Raw genomic sequence first — 20,358 nt, 5'->3', positions numbered from 1 at the left:
TTTTGCTAACCTTCCAATAGACTTCCAGAAACTTAAATGTTTTCTTCTCGGAATAACTGTGGTAAGGAACTGCAGTGCTTTCTTGGCACAGATGCTGTGCAGGAAGAAAGGACATGGAGATCGTAAACAGTTACCACAGTCATTGGGATGCTCTCGTGTGCCAGGAGCAAAATTAGGGTTTTCAGGAAATGTATCTTGCAACCCGAAATCATCATAGACACCGAAAGGCTAGAGTTTGTTCTATTTTCTAACTGCTCTTTCTACCTCCCCTCCTCCCTCTCCCCTTTAAGAAACAGATGAGACTGAGAAAAGGTTGAATTGCCAATTGTCATTCTAGGATAGTTTTTGTTCTAGAACTGATTATTTTGTTAAGAAATCCTTGTAAAGGGCTGGGAATGTGGCTTAGTGGCAGAGTGCCTGCCTAGCATGCATGAATCCCTGGGTTTGATTCCTCAGTACCACATAAACAGAAAAAGCCAGAAATGGTGTTGTGACTCAGGTGGTAGAGTGCTAGCCTTGAGCACAAAGAAGCTCAGGGGTACTGTCTAGGACCTGAGTTCAAGCCCCAGGACTGGCCAAAAAAAAAAAGGAAAAAGAAAAGAAAAAAGAAAAAAAAGAAATCCTTGTATAAAAATAAACATGTCAAAACCAAACTTGAAAAGACTGCCAATCAAAATAATAATAATAATTACGATTATTATTATTATTATACAGAAGGGGATGATAAACTTCTACTTGGTGTAACCCAACCAGGCAAATATCCTTTATCTTTTGCCTGAGCTATTAAGAAATAACTTAATCCAAGACTCAGTAAGCTATCATCCTCAGTCAAAATATATCCAGTACCTTGTTTGTGTGAATAAAATTTTGTTTACACATCTATTTATTTATATGGCTTGTTCTGTTTATGATGGCAGAGTTGGCTAGTGAGACAGAGATGGTATGGCCTGAAAGGCTAAGAGACTTAGCACATGGCCCTCTATAGAAAGTTTTCAGGCCCGATTATTAGCCAGAGCTCTCCAGAGAACCAGAACCAATAGGACCATACATACATGTGGAGGGGGGGACATGTATGCATGCATGGAGAGATATTTATTTTAAAGAACTGACTCATGTAACCATAGAGGCTAGAAAATCTGAATTGGACTAGCAGAATATTCTACCAGCTGGAGGGTAAAGGAAGAGTTGATGGGTTCAAATTCAAAGGCAGTAAAGGGACAGAATAATTTTATTAGGAGATTTCAAACTGAAGGCCTTCAAGTGATTGGGTGAGTCCCATCCACATGAGGGAAAATAATCTGTTTTAAGTCTATTGATGTAAATGTTAACCATATCTAAAACACAAAACAACAACAACAAATAAAACACTGCACATTAACAACCAGACAAGTGTTTGGCCACACAAACACCTTAGCCTACCAAACTGACATATCAAAGAAAGAAACCATCACACCTTGAGTCATAATTTAGTTTTATTTTGAAAATATTTCACCAAGAAGTTATGCACTGGTCTTTCATACCAGGTATGAAAGGCCAAACACCATACTTTGTAAGTTAATAAATTAGAATGGTATCTAACAAACTGAATACAGTATACCTGTCATGACTGCTAGAGGGAAAAGAATGACCCTTTGCTACCTTCTAAGAACCTGACCACAACTAATCCTATCTGCGTCCATTTTATTTATTACCCTATGATTCCCCCAAGGATGCCATGAAGCCTTTTTCCTAAAGAGCTCAGAAAATATAATCCTGTTCAGTCCAGACTGATCAAATCCATTGTTGGCTAAAAGCTGAGGGTCATTTCAAAGATGATCCAAGTCCTAGATTTTGGATCAAATGAATTTTCAAATTTTGGCTTTGGTGATTGTGCATAAAGTAATTTTCTCTTTAAAATTCTACCTTTGGGAAAGCAAAAGTCAAGTGAACTGCTGGTATTTTAAATCTAGTTCAACTTTTAGTCACACACACACAAATCCAAATTTTTAGACATTCAAATATGCCTTCATAGCAGACAAAACATGGACTCCCCACCTTAAAGTAGCAAAGAACAGTTACATAATCCTTTCTAGAACAATTTGATATTTTCCCTGCAAATGTATATTGCTGTGGTCTTTTCCTTTCTCTTCTCAATGTGAATTTTCCATTTTTTCTTTTTTGTCTTCAAGTTTAAATTCTTTCCTCTGAAGGGACATTTACTGCTTCTCTCCAGTAAGTATTCCATGGAAAACAACCATAAAAAATTCCCAGATTCATTCTGACACAGACCTACCATGGCCCTCAAAGAAGCAACAGCAAGACTGTGTGCTGTGCACCTTCAATCTCTTCTTTTCGGCCTCAGGGTTGCCCATGATCAGGCTCCTGCAGACCTTTCCTCCATCAATGATTGCCCTGAGTCACCACGCCCACCAAGCTGCAGCCACAAGGAGTTTCTGTTTCTAGAGCACAACAAACCTCAGTGCCTGTCCCCTGTCTGAAAAACCTGAATGAACCCAAGTTCGGCCAAAGGGTGCTCTTTATCACCCTTCAGCAGCAGTTTCAATGTCAGCGTCTCACAATGGCCATTCAGCACTGTCTACAACTATTTCTATGTGCCTGTTCTTTGCCATGTCCCTCTCTGAGACATGCATCCTGGCTCTACCTCCCCGTCAGGATCTTATTTTCGCCAGTGACTTCTTTTCCTCTGTCAGCTTGATCTGTGTTCTCTCGGGGATGCTGGGTGGGAGAAATGAGCCAAAGAAAGCAAGAGCACCCAGAAGGGAACCTGTTTGCTGACTGTGGTGGATAAATAGATCAGCACACCGTAGAATGTGAAGAGTGAGAGTTCTCTGAAGCTCACTGCTAACGTTGTTTATAAACACTCTAGGGAAGCAGAATACAGTGATGCTTAAGGTTGCAGTAATGCTAATAAATAAATAAAAAGTTTCAGGAGAGTCAACTGGAAAGTTCTAGGAATTAACTTCTAAGAAGACTTTCTTTTTTCCTTATTTTTTAATATGTTTATTGTAAAAAAAAAAACCTGAACAGAGGGGCTACAGTTACATGAGCAAGATAAGAAGTACATTTCCTATCAAGCATTGTTGCCTCCTCCTTTGTTTTTCCCCTACCATCCCTTCCCTCCCACCTCCACAACTACACTTGCGCCCCCTTCCTTCCCCCCCCACCCCAAATGGTAAAGTTCATTTTTCAACATAGTGTCTTGTGCATCTCATTGTTACAATGGATCAACCTGTATCCTTATTTAAGCACTTTGTTTTTTTCCCTTCCCTTCCCCAAGCTAGAGAAGTGTATATACAAGATGCAGAGCACCAATGTCAAATACAGTGAAAACAGGGGTTATACCGCAGGGGACCAACATACAAAGAAACAAAAATAAAATCACATGGTACATTATAAATACATGAGGAACAACAGCAAGAAAGAAAAAACCACCCTGTCCCTATCTTGGGGTTCGTTTAACATCATCTTATCTGGTCATATATACATAGCCTTTGACCTCTATTTTTTCTATATTTTGGTAATCACAGGATTTGGGACTTTGTTCCTTGTGCTTGCTAGACAAAAGGCTCTACCACTTGAGCTATGTCCACAGCCAAAAATCTTTAGTTTGGTGGGGGGTTGTTTAGTTTTTTGATAGGACTCACTTTTGTTTGGGGCCAGCCTTGAACCAAAAGTCCTTCTACCTCTGCCTACTACAATTACTTAAGACTAAAGACAGAAGAGTAGCACCATGCTATTGTTCTATGAAATAAAGCCTCACAGACTTTTTGACTGGGTTCACCTCAAACTGCAATTCTTCTGTCTTCATCTCCCAAGTGGCAGGGATTGCAGGCGTGTGCCACTACACCTGCCCTTAAGCTACACTTTCTTACTCTACCCCTCACCCATAGTTCCTTTTCTCTTAATTCCACCCTCATCCGCACCCCACCATGCCTTGCCCAGATTCCGAAAAGGTCTGACATGTATCAGAATCTTACAGCAGTCGGGGAAAAGGGGTACGATGGAAACTTGGAAAGAAGTAGGACTTCCTGCTGCTTAATCCATTTTTCCAGCCTCCACTTCAGAATGTGTGCCTAACGAACTACACCGATCTAAACGAAGTGCTAGCAATGATCAAATATGGAAAATGGCCCTGAAGAATAGCACATAGTAATGTCGATGACAAAAATAAGAAAGTGGTAAATAGAGCTAGGGCTGTCACAGCCATATACCACGGCACCACGTAGATTTGTTTTCACAGTTCTGGAGGCTGGAGGCAGAGAGCAAGGTCTTTGGCAAGGTCTTTCTCAGAGCCTGGCAGTGGCCACCTGCTCCCTGCGTCTTCATATCATCTTCCTTCTGTAGCTCTGCAAATTCCTCCTCCTATCACAACAGCCAGTCACCCGGCGTCACAGACTACTCTCAACATCACAGCGCGCTACGCTCTCCTCTCATGACTTTGTGTTAGGAAGGCATTTATCCAGTGCTTAGTACAGACCAGGGATTTAGGTCTTCAAATTAGTCAATCTGTAAGGTGGACAGCATGCTCGTTTTTAAGCTACGAATCTCCTTCAGAAGTAAAACGCCTTCTAAGGTCATTCAAGCTGGGATGGAAATACTGACCCATAAGGTCTCCAAAGCTCTTGCAAGCATTCCATGTGGCCTTGCGGGATCGGTGGTATTTGGACATATTCCAGCCATGTACCCTGGGCAACCCCACGGGCTTCTCTGTCCTGGGTGCTATTGTTTTCCCTTCTCTTGCTGATCCCTGATTTCTCTTGTTAATCTCTAGCCATAGCCACAGGGATTCTGTTCCCACAGAGATTCTATGTTAATCTCTGCCACTGGGGGTGAAATATCCCTTGGCCTCCCTTCTCAGTCTACATGAAGTAATGCTGAATTTGTCCTTCTGTGACTGCTTTTCATCTCATGTAGTATAATGTCCTCCATGTTCATTCTGCTGTTGCAGCTGGTAGGCTTAATAACATCACTTCTTTAGCCTTTTGGCGGTCAAATCAGGGCTCTAAACGTTTTCACTGGTGTCTTACTGGGGGATGGAAACCAGGGTCTTGCATGTGCTGGGCAAGCATTCTGCCATGGAGCTACAGGTTCTAATTTGTGACAGGTTCTAATTTACCCAAACTGGCCTTGAACTCATAATCCACCTACTCTAGCTCCTCAGTGGCTGGGATTGTATGTGTATGTCACTACACTTAGTTTGTTCGAAATACCTTAGAAGTTCAGCACTACAGGAGCAGAGGAGGAAAAGCCTAAAGTTGGGGGCCATGTTCACTGGATGTCCACATTTACATCACTAGGAATTGTGGATATCTTTCAAGTTATTAATTATACAAGGGAAATAAAAACTTTACTTCATGCCTATGGCTCTGAAAAACTCACTGGTACTGGTACTCACTGGCAAAGGGTAAAGGCCATTGCTGACTGTGGTAATCAGGGGAGATTAATAAGGAAATCCGATCTCAGGATGGCTGCCTTGGTCTTAGAGTCCTTATTTCTAAGCGTACTCCATGGAACTCTGTCATCTCTGTGTCTCACGTTAACTAGAAGAAATTCTGGTGAGTTGTGCAGATTTCAGTGCAGGTAAAATGTTCCTTCCAGTGTACAGATAGAAGTGTGCTGATTCTCCCAGTCTCCACAAGGCTACAGCTTGGCACCAGATCCCTACAACCCCTCAGTCAGTCTCATTCTGACTCCTCCCTTTCTAATTTCAGACCTCCCTCCGGAGGAGGAGCAGAGAGGTACTGGCTGGCTTCTTGGAGTCCCTTACGTCTTCATTGGATGCTAAGTTCTAGGCAAGTTCTACCTGCTCCCCACATAATGGTTGTCTGGTGCCAAAGGAAAGGTCAAGTAGGGATCCAGAAACATGCCATTCATTACTCAGACACAAAATTTTAGACTTTGAGGGGCCTCATGGTTTGCAGTGCTTTTCATGATCCTTCCTATGAGTGGATGCATGTCTATGTGTGTACATATTGGTAGCAAGCACGAAGTCCAGTTCCTATTTTGCTTATTTCATCACGTTTAAGTATACACATGATTACATATTATGATATACATAATTCTGTATTGTATTTTTTAAAAAAACAGAGTCTTGTCATGTAGCCCAGACTGGCCCATAACTCACTACATTGTCGTCCAGGTCAGCTTCCAATTCATTATCCTCCTATGTCTGCCTCCCAAGTGCTGGGATTACAGATGTACACTATTGTGCCTCACTTGCCGTGGATTTTTTTTTTCCGGTTGTAGGGCTTGAACTCTGGGCCTGGGCGCTCTCCCTGAGCTCTTCAGCTCAAGGCAAGCGCTCTACCACTTGAGCCACAGTGCCACTTCTGGTTTTCTGGTGGTTTATTGGAGATAAAAGTCTCACGGACTTTTCCTGCCCAAGCTGGCTTTGAATCACGATCCTCAGATCTCAGCTTCCTGAGTAGTTAGGATTACAGGCATGAGCCACCAGCGCCTGGCTTGTCATGGATTTTTTAATGTACTAGGTGAGTTTCTCATTAATGTTATACTCAGAATTATCATAGAGGACAATATTGAGACTACAGCTCTTTTTTTTCACTACCAAACATTTACTGTTTGACTAAATAGAAAAACTAATGCTTCGGCTCTGCTTTTCCAGGAAAAAAAACAAAGCAAAAACACATCTCATAAAACTATCGCCCAAGGTTAACAGCTGCATGTTAAGTACTGGATAATCAGAGCGCAGCACAAAGAACACATTAAAAATTCAACCAATATTTCCAGGTTCATGAAAATTATTTAACACTTATATAGCACTTAACAACTTCACCAGAGAAGTGGGGGGGGGGAACCACGGAAAGCTGTAATTCCAACCCTTGTGTTCAAGAGGCTAGAATAGAATTTACAATGGTATACTTGATTAGATGAATTCAAATATTTAAAATAACACTAGCATCAGCCATAATTGCTATAGTATCAAGCTATTCACTAGCTTAACTCTTTGGTATTGGATTTGGTACCTGATTTTCCTTTATAATATCCCTGTTACATATTCACAAAGTTCTGCCATACACAATCTTTGTTGGACCACACCTTGCATTACACAATGCCTCCCTCTTTCTGCTGGTTGTGAATCATACCTTTACCCTCCATTCATTTACCTTCAGGACTGGCACAATCAACCTGACAGTAACCACTGTAGCAGTATAAACATTCAATTGCACCAAAAGCAAGTGCTATATAATCATAAGGGCAGTCCACAGATGAAAGATTTGCACGACCACTGCCATATCACCAGATCATATCTTCGATGTGTTCATTAACGTAAGAGGAAAAGTTATAAGAAGCCCTGGGCACATGGTACAAGTGGAAGAGTACCTGCCTGGTCGTAAGTTCAAAGCTATGAGTTCAAACTCCAGTATTGCCACACAAAAAAATGTGTAAGGAATTAAAGAAGAGAGGCATCAATATTTGGACTAAGTATCTTCCTCTGCTCAAGGCGAGAGCTGTATTTCATGCCTCCTACTGGGCACTCTGCCCTAATTTTAAGTGTAGATCTTTGCTTCCTGGTCTTAAACCCATTTCATTTATTGTAGACTGTCAAGTACTACAAAAGCTTTGCCATCCATTCATGAATCATGTTCAGTTGCTGAGCTGTGGATCAGGAACTCATTCATAATTAATACCATAGACTCTAGGTGCCGGTTTGAGTACCATTTGCACTTGCTAACATGTTCTTTAGAAGCAATTAAATTTTTATCTTTTATTTCAGGCTCTCAACTCTTTGCTTATTCAAAAAGTGCTGTTTGCTTTTTTGACTGTGTACATACAGTAAGCCAGCAGCCCTCAGCTTTCCTGCTCTGAACACACCTAATGGCATGAGATCCACTGCCTAGAGATGAAGGCTACCACAACTAGAGGTGAAGGCTGCAGTCAAATTGAACTATTTACAATGCCCAGTCCATCAACTTCCCAGATGAAGCATGAAAGATTAAGGCAGTACAAAACTGTTGAAGTGACGCTGATACATCTCATAGACACCTCAAGAAACCTTTCAATTTGGTTATGTCTATGGGGGTATCCATAGGCATCGCTGAAATCATGTTTCCATCTAAAATCACCTAACTTGGGAAAACCTAAATGGCAATCCTCAACAAATTAACCCCAAGTTATCGTATTATGTAACAAACTTCATTTCTAGATACATGGGGCTCTAATAGTCAACTTTAGCTAAAGTTTTCTCTCTGTCCATTTCTGAGCAATGGAGTTCTTGTTGAATATTTTCAAGAAAGTAATCTCAGCTGTGGTCAATAGAGAAAAGCGAAGCTTTGTTGGAATGTAGATGTCTAGCTAAGCATTTCTACTTGGAAAGTAGCTCATTCATGACTGCCCATTTTCTCAGTGTCTAAGATTCAAAAGAATGCATGGCAAAAGGACAAATCCCCCTCTGCCCTGATCTCCTCCAGCCAATAGGAAATAAGTGAGACTATGAAGGCAAATCCTGGATGGCAGACCTTCACACTAACTTCACACACGTGTCTCTCAGATCAATGGTCTTCGATCAGGATAAAAGTTCCCTGGGAAAACTCTAAAAAGCGGGGACAAGGAAATATATTTTTAGTCTTTTCTTAATATAACCTGCCTGACAATTCCAGCACTTTAAAAAGAGGTATTAATTAACTTAAAAACTACTAAAATGGATTACAGTATGTCCAGCCAAGGCTGACTTAGGTTTATCTGCTTCCAGCAAATGCATTTCATTATTTTTAGTGATTATTCTATAAGTGTATTGGGCCAAATATTTTATTCATTCAAAATCATTATTTATTATTATAAACAGAATGATCCTCATTATTATAAACTCCCTCTTTCAAATGTTTAAATAAGTTCCTCAATATTCATATAGCATCTAAATTCTTATTACCACTGATTACATTTCAAAGTCCAACAATAACTCCCCACCCCCCTCACCCCCGCAAAAAACAGACACTAAAAGAAAGCAAGCTGATGTTCTCAGTGCTAGTCTGCGTTAGCCTCACTGTCAGGCTCCAGGGCTACATGGTATGTGAAAACTACACATGGCATTGTCCATGATGCTTTCTGTACTGCATCTCCAGATAACAAGGAAGTTAAGTTCATTTAATAGAGTTTAACATTTTCAATCTAGATCGAATTGAATTAATCAGGTATTCCAGCAATTCATATGTGAACATATTTGGTTCTTTTACATAAAATCTTTTACAGTAAATGCAACATCATCAGATTCAGTGATAAATTCAAAACAGGTGTGGAATACCACACTATTCAATTCTCCATCCTCATCTTACTTGACACATGAGTGTACTCAACAAAGGCCCTTTCTCCTTAATATTCTTCCTAGACTCTAAGAAATCACATTTTCTTCTTTTTCCTCTATACTACTGGAAGTCTTTGTTCTTCCTCAACTCAAATGCTCACTGTTCTCGTCTCCATGTGTTCTACTTCCCTGTTTAATTTACAGTCTCTCTCGGGAGAACCATTCTGTCCAGTATCAAGTCTTTAAGTCCATTTATGTGCTGAAGATTTCAAAGTGTGTTTCTCCATCCTAAACTTCTCTTAGCATCTCCAATGTGACATGAACATACCCAGTCCATTAATAAACCAGAGCAACACTCTCACCCCAACAGCTCCATCCTACCAATACCCATATCTCATTGATACCATCCTTCCAGGCACTAAAGTCAGGTTTGGTTCTTTTCTACCACAACCTATACTTGTCTATCAGGAAATTCTGTTGGCACTACTTTAAAAATATATCAAGAATCTAATTGCCTCTCACTATGTCTAGCCCCCACCTTAGCTGATACACCATTGCCAGCGCAGAATGATCTTCCAAAGCTCAGAGCATGTTGCTTCTCTAATCGATTCACATTTCAGTCCAAGTAAAGGCAGTAGGCTGCAGAGGTTTGCACAATCAGCATCTGATCTTATCATCTGCTTCTCTTCCTTTGGCTGACTCCCCTCCATCTTAGCTCCTTACTAACTCCTCAGGCAGGTTGGCAGACTCCTGCCTCCAAGCTTTTACACAAACCTTCCTGGGCTTGGGATTTATTTCTCCCCAATACCAGCATGGTTAAATCCATCAACTCCTTCATGTCTTTGCTTTAATCCTTCTCCTATTCCTAAGACAATCAAATTGAAAGTTTCCCCTGGCATTCACAATCATTTATGGCTATTGTTTTATGACACGGGCTGGCCTTAACCTCATGATCTCTCTGGTTCAGCCTTCCTGGTGTTGGTCTAAAGGCATACACAATCATACCTACCTCCCAATCCTTCTGGCCCTGATTTTTTTTTAAATATTTGTCCTAATGTTCATAATCCTCTAACAAATTACATGATCTACTTAGTTTTCATTCTGTTCTTCTCACACTAGAATATGAGCTTCAAGAGCAGACAATAGATTTTTTTTTTTTAATGAAGGAACACGGTGTCCAAAACCTAAGGATGGTTGCCATGCATCCAATACTTGGATTTTGTAATTATTTACTAAGAGGCAATTTATGAGAATGAATAGTAAATCACGACCATCTTTCCTCCTCTATTAACATAAAGCTTTCAGTTCTACAGGTTAGTGTTCAGTATGTATTAGTCCTGGAGTAAGTTGTGCTGCATGAAAGATATGTTATAATTAAAACCTTGTTTACCTCAAACTCGTTCCTATCCTTCATCTTTTCACACTAACTGACCTCCCTGGAGATGTCCTGGATAATCATGACATAGTTAAGTACATAAATCCCTGACTGCCTTTCTTCCTAATACAGGTCACATGAAGTTTCCCACTTAGTAATGAACTTGATCACACCTGAGCCTCTGTAATTCAGAACAGGCTTTTGACTTTCAGTTTGAGAGACATGTAGCAACCATTCCCTCTCCTCTGTGTCTCTCACTGCAGACTCAGCTGTTCTAGAGCAGGCCGCCTTTCCCACTCATTCTCAATGTGAATTAGACTATGATACCACCCTCACATCTTCACATCTACCGCTTTTTCTTCTGGAGAGCCACACAATCTATTCTAGGGTTTGGGTTTTTCTGTTGGGAACTGAACTCAAGGCCCCTTAGATGCTAAGCACATGGTATACCATTAAGCCACAACCCCAGTGCCCTACTTCCAGTTCCTGAAAATCCCTACATTTTGTCACCTCATTCTAAACATCTTTCAAATAAAATAAAAACCTGTGTTTCACCTAATGTAACAAACACACACAACAATAAATTTAAAATAATAAACAAAAAAATAATCACGACAAGACATTCTTGGTTTTCTAAATTTCATTGCCTTATAAACACATTACAAAGATTTTGGAACAACATTAATCTTTTTTATGAGGATCATTATAAGATTAGACAATAAACTGGAAATCTTTACTCTTTGGATATTTGGGAGTTTCATTGCTGTTTGTTTGGGTGTTTGCTTTACACAGCTAAAGATGCATCTAATCTAGAATGTATGAATACTATGTAAACACTTTCTCCTGAGCTACATCCCCAGCCCTCTGCCATTTAGGTTTAAAAGACTTAGGGAAAATGGGCAATGTCTACTGTCCACTGAGTATCTGACTGGCTCCTATGCCCCTCTAGGGTGGCAAGGCTTGTGAACAGATCCAAAGAGGTCACATTAATTCAATTGGGTAGGAATATTTAATTGTACAGTTCACATGGAGAGAAATTTCAGGACACCATAGAGAAACACTGGCCGAGAATAGGATTCAGCCAACTATAAAGGCACTTCACTTGCATTACAAAATATAATCAACAAAATATCTACTGTAAACTATCATGAAGTATTTATGTTAGAGTGCAGAAAAGTGCTGAGTGGATCAGCATGGCATATCATTTTCTTGTGTGTCTCCTGGGTAACAGTGGCTGTTGTAATACTTCTAGAGTGACTATTTACAATGTACAAGTCATAAGCGGATGAAAAGTCAAATAAGGAAAAAGGCCACATATTATAAAAGTGTGGTTACATTTTAGACAGGAAAAGTCTTAAACAATCATAGCTGGTTTTGCTATTCCTATCTCAGAGTTCTTAAGAAATCAGATCATTAACTGTTTCCCATTGTTCTCTACCCAGACCTCATAAGTCACTCCCCTGATACTTCCTGATGACATCTGATTAGTGTGACAATATGTTGTAACAAAATTTCCTTCAGGAAGAAAAAAAGCATTTTAACATATTTTCACACTTAACATTTAAAACATTTAACCCATTTAACACATTTTTTAAAATACCATTAAAAACCTTATTCAATCATGTGAGGTTCTTAATATTAATTCTCGGTAGTGTTTCTAAATGGTAATAGGTAATAATAGAGTTTCACATAATATTAAAACTGCCTTACTAACGATCATTGGAAAATTGCTTTCCCAACAGATAGCATTAAGATTCTGTGCAATGCTCTGTTGTTTTCAAGTAGACAAGATAGTTATGTGTACAGTCATCACAAACGGGGCTGGAATCTCAGGGGATCCATGAACTCACCACTTCCTAGAGAAAAGAAGACTATCACATGTGATATAACTGTCATAATATGTGTAATGAGCAGTAAAAATTACGAGATGTAAAGTCATAGTTCTTTTTTTAGGGTGTATGTGTTCTAGGGCCTACTCCCAGGGCCTCCTCCATGCTAGGCAAGTACTCTACTACCACACCTCTGAGAAGTCCATATTTAATTTTTCTGAGAAGGAAAATTACCGTATTTCCATCAAAGGAAAACTAAAAAACAAATGGAGCAAACCAGAAGCATCTCATATATACCTATGTGTCCAGAGGGGGGCTGTCTTTACAGAGCCACAAGCAGCAGTAGGTTCCAGTGTTTTGTGACAGCTCCCATCAAGATGGTGGCACCTCTAAAAGCTCATTCCTCCGGTATAATATGAGTTTGGCTTCACTCACTTTCTCGTGTTTTCAGTCTGGTTTGTAAGCTAGACTCTCCAGTCTTCCCATGGATTCAGTGAGTTGCATTCATGGAGTTCCTTGACCAGTTTCACCAGTGAACTCACGGAGAACAGCAGCCCAAGCCGTCAGTTAAGGAGTGAGGGCTACACAAACACCCATCGCACAGGCAAACACCGCGGGTCACAAGTGGTAAGAATTGTCATTTGAATTCATTAGTGCTGAAGTGTTCCCTGGAAGTGTTTTCACCTTCTCTATTGATGACCCTTTCCTATTTGCCCAATTCACAGCTTTCTAGGAGAGCAGTGTGTCATCTTCCATTTCTGTTTCCTACAGGCAGGCCATACCCGTAGAACTCTGAGAGGTAGCATCCTTCTCCTGTGCCAAGCTGGCAGAGGTATTAGTGTATTCTTGCCCGCAGGGCTTTTTTTTCTTGGTTATTATGAAAAGGCCTTGATTATATATTTCCTCTAAAGCATTTCTGTGGAGCAACACACCTGGCATACAAGTATTCAGTGAATCTTTTTGGATGAATCTCAGCAAACCCCAGAAGCTGACTCCTTTCCCACCTTGGAGAAACACCTTCCCTACAGACAGTTTAGCTTCTATCCAATGGCTGGAAAGACTTACAAAAGTATTTAACAGCATGCTTGAGAATCTCAAGAAGCATTTGAAAGCAAACTTTGCTGCAAGAAATCTTAGTTTAAATTGAGCTCTGACTACTAGAACCTATTATAGTTTTATTATTTCCATCATACAAATGAATGTTCTCATGCCACAAATAGGTTACCATAAGGCTAAGTAAAAACCACAGAGATTGGGCTGGGATGTAGCTCAGTGGCAAAGCACTTGCCTAGCAAATGCAATGTCCTGAGTTTGGTCCCCAGTACCAAAAAAGAAAAGACAAAAAATAAAATAAAATCACAGAGATTAGTTCATTTAACATCTGTCCACCATCTTGACATGAGATGATTCCATTAGTTTTATTTGTGTTATGTCTACTAAGTATTAATAGCAAATATTTGTCATACATTTTGCAGCACATCAAAAGAAAAATAATTCTCTGACATAATAAGTGGAACCAAAAAATTACCTGTTTTTCCCCTCTTTTAGTCTCTCCCCTCCCAGAGCATTTACATTAAAGGCAAATGGTAGCAAAGAACAAGTATTTGGAACATACCATTCATTTATAACTTAAAGTCTATGAGTTGAAGAACTGTTGCGATTTTAATCTCCAAAATATTAAACAATATCAAGAAAAGTCACAGAATTGATATATTTTGCATTATTACTGTTAGTAAGAAATCAATTCTTAAAGAACACAAGCTCCAAATGTTTTATACACATCTGTTTTTCTATGCATGTGTCTTTTACTATCCAATTTCAAACTGTTGTAATACTGACAGATACGATTTCTATTCCCAAAGTTTCCTATCTGTTTTTTAAAAAGAATTTTAATATCCTACATGGTTTATAAAATGTTAACCATTAATGGGAATTTTTTTACTTTTCTGTGTAATTCAAATTCATGCCATGATGGAAGACAACTTTTACAGTCCTCTTGGATCTCAATTTTTGAGCCTGCATAGCCTGAGCTTACCAGATCATTGCTTAACAGAACCCAAATATTTCACATGTATTTTACCCTCAGAGATATTTGTTTTACTTGCTTATTTGTTTAAGCAATAGAAAACATGACTTTATGTCTCAATCGTTTCCTAAGTATGCAGATTAAGTCTTCTATTTTTTGGTCTTGTTTTTTGAGAAAATTTTATTATGGGTTCTGTCCAGGCTGGCTTCAAACTTACTATTTGACACAGGTTGGTCTCAAATTCTAGATTCTTCTGCCTCCAGAGTGCTGAGATTATAGTCATGCACTACCACATTCAGCTTTTTTTTGGGGGGGGGGGAGTCCGGTCATGGGGCCTGAACTCTGGGTTTGGGAACTGTCCCTCGGCTCTTCAGCTCAAGGCTAGCGCTCTACCACTTGAGCCACAGTGCCACTTCCGGCTTTTTTCTTATGTGGTGCTGAGGAATCGAACCCAGGGCCTCAGGCATGCAAGGCAAGCACTCTACCACTGAGCCACCTTCCCAGCCCAGCTTTTTCTAATTCTTAAACATCTTCAGTAACCACTGTGGAATGTAAAAGGTTGTAATCACTGCTGAGGAATATTTATTATGGAAACAAAACTGTGAGTAAAACGTCAGTATTTGTAATAGTCTAACTTCTAACATACCTTATAGGTCAATAAATGGTTGCTAAGGGTCAAATCTGCCCTGCCAACTTTTTTGTTAATAACATTTATTGGAACACAGTCATGCTCATTTATTAAAATATCTTGATGGCTACTTTTTCCAAAGGCAGAGCTGAGAAGCTGTAACAGAGACTTGATTGCTTACAAAGTCAGAAATATGGCCCAAACTATAAAACTTTCTACAACTCTGAACTCATTGTGTAAAGGCTTATTTTCAGAGGTCTGTGCTTATGAAATAACAATGCCAAGGTTAAACAAAACAACTTGCTACACTGGGCTAGGGATTTTGGTGAGAAAGGGAGACATCTTGATAATTATACCACAGCAGTGAAAGTCAGACCTGACACTCCGACTAAGTAACTTGGAGAAAGAACACAACTTTTCTCCACTTGAACATTTCATGGCTTTGTTGACAATGCAGGAAGGTTGACCTAGATGACCTCTAAACTTTTCCATCATCATGAGTGTTTAAAATGACTTAGGTGAAATAATAAGCAAACTTAGAAATATGAGCTCATGCCATAATAATAGCTCATTGCACGTGCCTCAGGTGAAAGCAGGAAAGCAATACATTTTTGGAAAAATAGAGTCTATAATAGTTAAACAAGGAGGACCACAACTGAAAACCAGTGGAAGTGCTAGCACTTGAAAGAGAAAGCTGTGGTTGCGCCTTCTACAAGCACAGGAAATGGATCTGTAAAACACACACCAGATCCAACATCCATCAAACCAAACCAAGCATGTCTGAGGTTGCAGATACCCTTAATCCTCAAGACACACACACACACATACACATGTATACATATGCATACACACATATACATATTTGGGTGTGTATATATATATATATATGTATTCCTTGAAATCTATCTGACCTATGGAAAACAAGCTAGCTAATAGTTAGAAGGATCAAAGATAGGTTAGGCAATAAGTTAGAGGTGGAGAAGGTTAAAAAGGAGAAGGAAGAAAAGAGTAGGGATAATATGAATAAAAGAGCCTTATTAATCAAAGAATTAGATAAACACATTCCCAGGGATTGCTAGTATAGCACTGCGATTTGATTTTCTTTGGTGGAATGAGGCCCTACCTGAAACACTCTCGTACAATATCTGTACATCCATCTGTTTTATATAGAGAGATATATATAGATATGTACATATATATATATATATTCCAAGAGGGAGTGAGCTTTTTTTTTAATAAAAATACAAACACTAAGCAAAAATTATGCCCACAGAAAAAAGTGCCTAGAGAGCCACACACATACACGTTGTTAAATATAGAAACTAACTGTAACGAGAATCATTATCTCCAGTTTCCAAGGATACCAGGATAAGAACTACTCCTAAATTGCAGTTCATTCAGCAAAGGGCAGGGAGTAATTTGGATTCAGGGTCGTCACTGGCTGACAGCAGATGTGGAAGGAGAGGTAGGGCCAATCACTCTGCTTCATGTTATTACCTACATCACTTCCCAGCCCCCTGACCCTTAACCCTCTGGTGCCAAGCCTGGGTCATGTTTTACACAAGAAACTTGTAAAATCGGATTGTAAATAGCAAATTTCAAGAGGAGCAAAACAGATCCACGAAGGGCAGGGCAGAATGAAGGGCGACTAATGCTGGGAGTGGGGGTGGGGGCTGGCATTCATTCCCCTTCACTTTGTTTGTGGAAAGCAGCAGGAGCTGGTGTGTTTATCAGTCACCTTGGTCGCCATCTTTTCCAGTGCCTACATAGGAACACTACGAAATATCAACGCACCACCCAGCCAAGGCGGTGTAAGTTTTTTAGGACATACCAAGTCGAAACTGTCAAAGTCTCCATAGTCACATTTGTCTTCCACTGTTCCTTCTAAGACCTAACACCCTTCAAAATGATCACTTCCCGTTTGTTTCTATGGCAATAAAAATACAAAAGCTACTTTCTGAAAACCTAGGGATTACTGCCTCAGAATCACTTATTTGATGACTGCTTTTCCTGTGTGGAGGAGTGGTAGGAGACATCACTTAGTATCACCAGGTATAAACTGTAGGCTACAGCATGTCACTTACGCAGTACAAAAAGAAGCAATCTTAGCTGGGTACCAGCGGCTCACGCCTGTAATCCTAGCTACCCAGGCGACTGAGATCTGAGGATCACAGTTCAAAGCCAGCCCAGGCAGGAAAGTCTGTGAGACTCTTACCTCCAATTAACCATCAAAAAGCTGGAAAATGGAGCTATGACTCAAACAGTAGAGTGTTAGAATTGAGCACAAAAGCTCAGGAACCAGTGCTCAGGCTCTGAGTTCAAGCCCCTGGGACTTGCATCAAATAGGAAAAAGAGTGAATCTTCCCATTAGTGGAGCTTATAAAAATAGGGATACAAAGCCAAGCACCAGTAGCTTCTAACTGTAATCCTAGCTACTCCAGAGGCTGAGATCTGAAGGATATTGTTTTGAGTCAAGTCAGGTAGAACAGTTCATTAGACTCCATCTCCAAAATAACTGGCAAAATACAGAGATGGAGGTATGGTTCAAGTGGTACAGCATCCGCCAAGGAAGCTGAGGCCCTGAGGCCTTCATACTGCCTCCAAAACAATGGTACAAATTCCATGAACACATTTTCTTAAACTTACCAAAAACTCTTTAAAATCCAGTTTTCATGCAACAACACTTTGCTATTTAGTTCCTTACCCATCACCTCCATGTTCACTACAATGCGATGTCACCTCATACCTATTGGGCAAGAGAAGCTCTCTGCTTCCCAGTGCTTCCATCTGATGAGCATTAGACACTGTGCCAGACTAAGCTTCTTAGCTTAATGTGATAATAAAAAGCAGTAAGCTGCCTATTTTGATAATGAAGACCTTCTAGGACTTTCCTCCTTTGTACCAGTTATACCAATTGATACTGTTCACTATTTCGAAGAGCTGAAGGAATAAAACACAAGGGTTCCTAATAGTTACACAACATATAGAGTATCTATCAATGAAGTAAGCCGTTTGAATACTGCAGATGCAAAAATTGCAGTACTTTCTTCTCAGACATTGATTCTCATACATTGTACATGAGCAGAACATCACACATCTAGATACATCAAGATGATGTCGGGACAAACTACTCTCAACAGAACAAAAAAAAAACCCACTTTTTGTCTAAAGATTTCTAAATTTAGTAAACAAAACAACAGCAAATTTAACACTATTCAAAAATGATACGAATGGGAAGCCCATCTCAATTCTCTGAACTTATGGCAGTCACTATTTGGGTATATTTTCTGACACTATTTCTCACCAGGAAATAGATATAAAGATAAGATGGCTCCAGACAAGACAAGATCTCAATCATGGAGCTTTGAAAATAGCCCAAGATACACAGGTTCCATAATGGGGCACTATTTACTCTTTCCTATTCCATCCATGGAGTCCTCGGTAGTGTAAACACAGACACTTTGTGAGGTGAAACACCTCACGTAGAAAACAGGCAGAAATCTGTTTTCCCATTTTCTCTTCCCCACCCCCCTCCCTCTCCTCCCTTAACCCAGATCAGCTTTCCCAAACCTCCGAAGACAGAACACACACTTGCCTTCCCTGGTTTGCATACTTGAATAACCCCACCACTGGGCAGCCTCGAAACTCCCCTCCCCTCCATCTACCTACATCTTGCACTGGGGACCACTTATTTTTTTTTTCTATGTATTTTTCTAAAGTAGGGTGCACAAATCTTTGCAAAGACTTTCTGGGAGCTCATCCCCCGCGCCCCCCTTCACATCTTCTCCATTAAGAAGCGGCGATCGCCACCCACCCCATAAAAGCAGCTCCAATGTCACCGCATTTTTGAAGTGGATTCCTGACAACCAGACAGGGATCAGTTCGGCCGCCCCAGGCCGAAGCCAGCCTGCCCCCCTCCCCCGCCTGGGTCCGAGGCAACTCTGAGATCGCGGGCCCAGCTCCCGCTGCTCCAGCCCAGCCTCCAGGGCCTCCCGGCGGGGTGGAGGTGGACAGTGGGGGGGCAGCCGTGGACAGCCGCGGAGGCTCCGGCTAGGGGGTGTGGCTGGGGTGGCCGAGGGGAGCCCCAGGCGGCCGCGGTGCCCGGCGGCGCCGGCCTGGGGTGGAGGTGACACGGTGGCCCGAGCGCCGCGGGTCGGGGCGGGGAGACGGCGGGGACGGAGCGAGGGGAAGCGCGCGGGGCTCCCCGCGTCCCGGGCCGGCGCGGGCGCGCGGGGGGCCGAGGACCCGACGGCGGCCGCCCTCCCGCCCCGCGGAGCCCCGCGCGCGCGCTCACCGATGCACAGCTGGACGGCGTAGGCGTAGTAGGACCAGCCCAGCAGGAGGCAGATGAACACCACCGGGATCCAGTACAGCACCCGCCGGCACCGCCGCCGCACGCTGCCCGGGCCCGAGGGCGCCATCTTCCAGCCGCGGCCACCTGCCCAGCTCGGGGGCCGCTGCCGCTGCTGCCGCCGCCCGCGGGCCTGGCTCCGGGCCGGGCTGACGGCGCCCGGCGCTGCGCGCGGGACGGGCCCGGGGGCGGCGGCCGGCGGCGGCGCTGCGGCCACGGCGGCCGCCGTGGCGGCGCTAACTCGGCGTGCCCATCCCGCAGCCACGCGCCGGCGCCGCGGACTCGCGGAGACTCAGCCTCGCGGAGGCGGCGGCGGCAGGAGGACGAGGCCGTGGAGGACGCGGAGGAGGGGCGGGCTGCGCTCCGCCCCCGCGCCGTCCTCCCCACCCCCGGCCTCCCCCCACACACCGCACCCGGCCCGCTGCGCCCTCGGGCGGGCGGCGGGGGGACTCGGGGCCGCCCACCCCCGGATTCGGGGGGGACTAGCAGGGGCTCGGGGGCTGCTCGCTGGGGGTGGCGGCGTGGGGCGCCAGCGACCCTTAGAAATGTCTCTGGGGGGGGGGAGCTTCAAAACTTTGTGGGTGCCCGAAAGTTGGCGAGGGGGGCCGCGGGTAGCAGGCCCGCAGACGCACCGAGGGTACCACGTTCCATACAGATTGGAGGTAGGGGGCAGACATGCATCACCAAGGGCGGGGCGCAGCCTGGGGAGCAAGCCTAAGGGCCGAGAGCCCAGAGACTGCGGGAGTTCCTGGCAGAAGTTCTCAGTGACCTAGCCATCCCGTGCCGCACCACCGCCCCTCTCCAGGGTCCGGCGAGTCCTCCCTGCAAGGTTCTCGGATCCCAGGTAGCTGATGGTAAGGCGCAGGCTCAGACCCCGCAAGGGCCCCCAG

At 42.5% G+C, this 20,358-nt stretch overlaps 1 protein-coding gene across 1 annotated transcript in view; it reads right to left on the bottom strand.

Annotated features, from left to right (window-relative positions):
* Zdhhc2 (zinc finger DHHC-type palmitoyltransferase 2) overlaps positions 1-19,782 on the bottom strand; it is a 54,082-nt gene extending 34,300 nt beyond the window's left edge. Inside the window, exon 1 of the mRNA XM_042700997.1 lies at positions 19,412-19,782. Within this exon, the coding sequence (XP_042556931.1) occupies positions 19,412-19,538 (127 nt within the window). The 5' untranslated portion in view covers positions 19,539-19,782. The remainder of the gene's footprint in view (positions 1-19,411) is intronic.
* Positions 19,783-20,358: the final 576 nt, after the last annotated feature.

This window comes from Dipodomys spectabilis, unplaced genomic scaffold (assembly GCF_019054845.1).
Source record: "Dipodomys spectabilis isolate Male_0828 unplaced genomic scaffold, ASM1905484v1 ptg000009l, whole genome shotgun sequence".
Classification (NCBI taxonomy): domain Eukaryota; kingdom Metazoa; phylum Chordata; class Mammalia; order Rodentia; family Heteromyidae; genus Dipodomys; species Dipodomys spectabilis.
The sequence above is the reverse complement of the archived record's forward strand: the minus strand, read 5'-3'. Positions and strand labels throughout refer to the sequence as shown.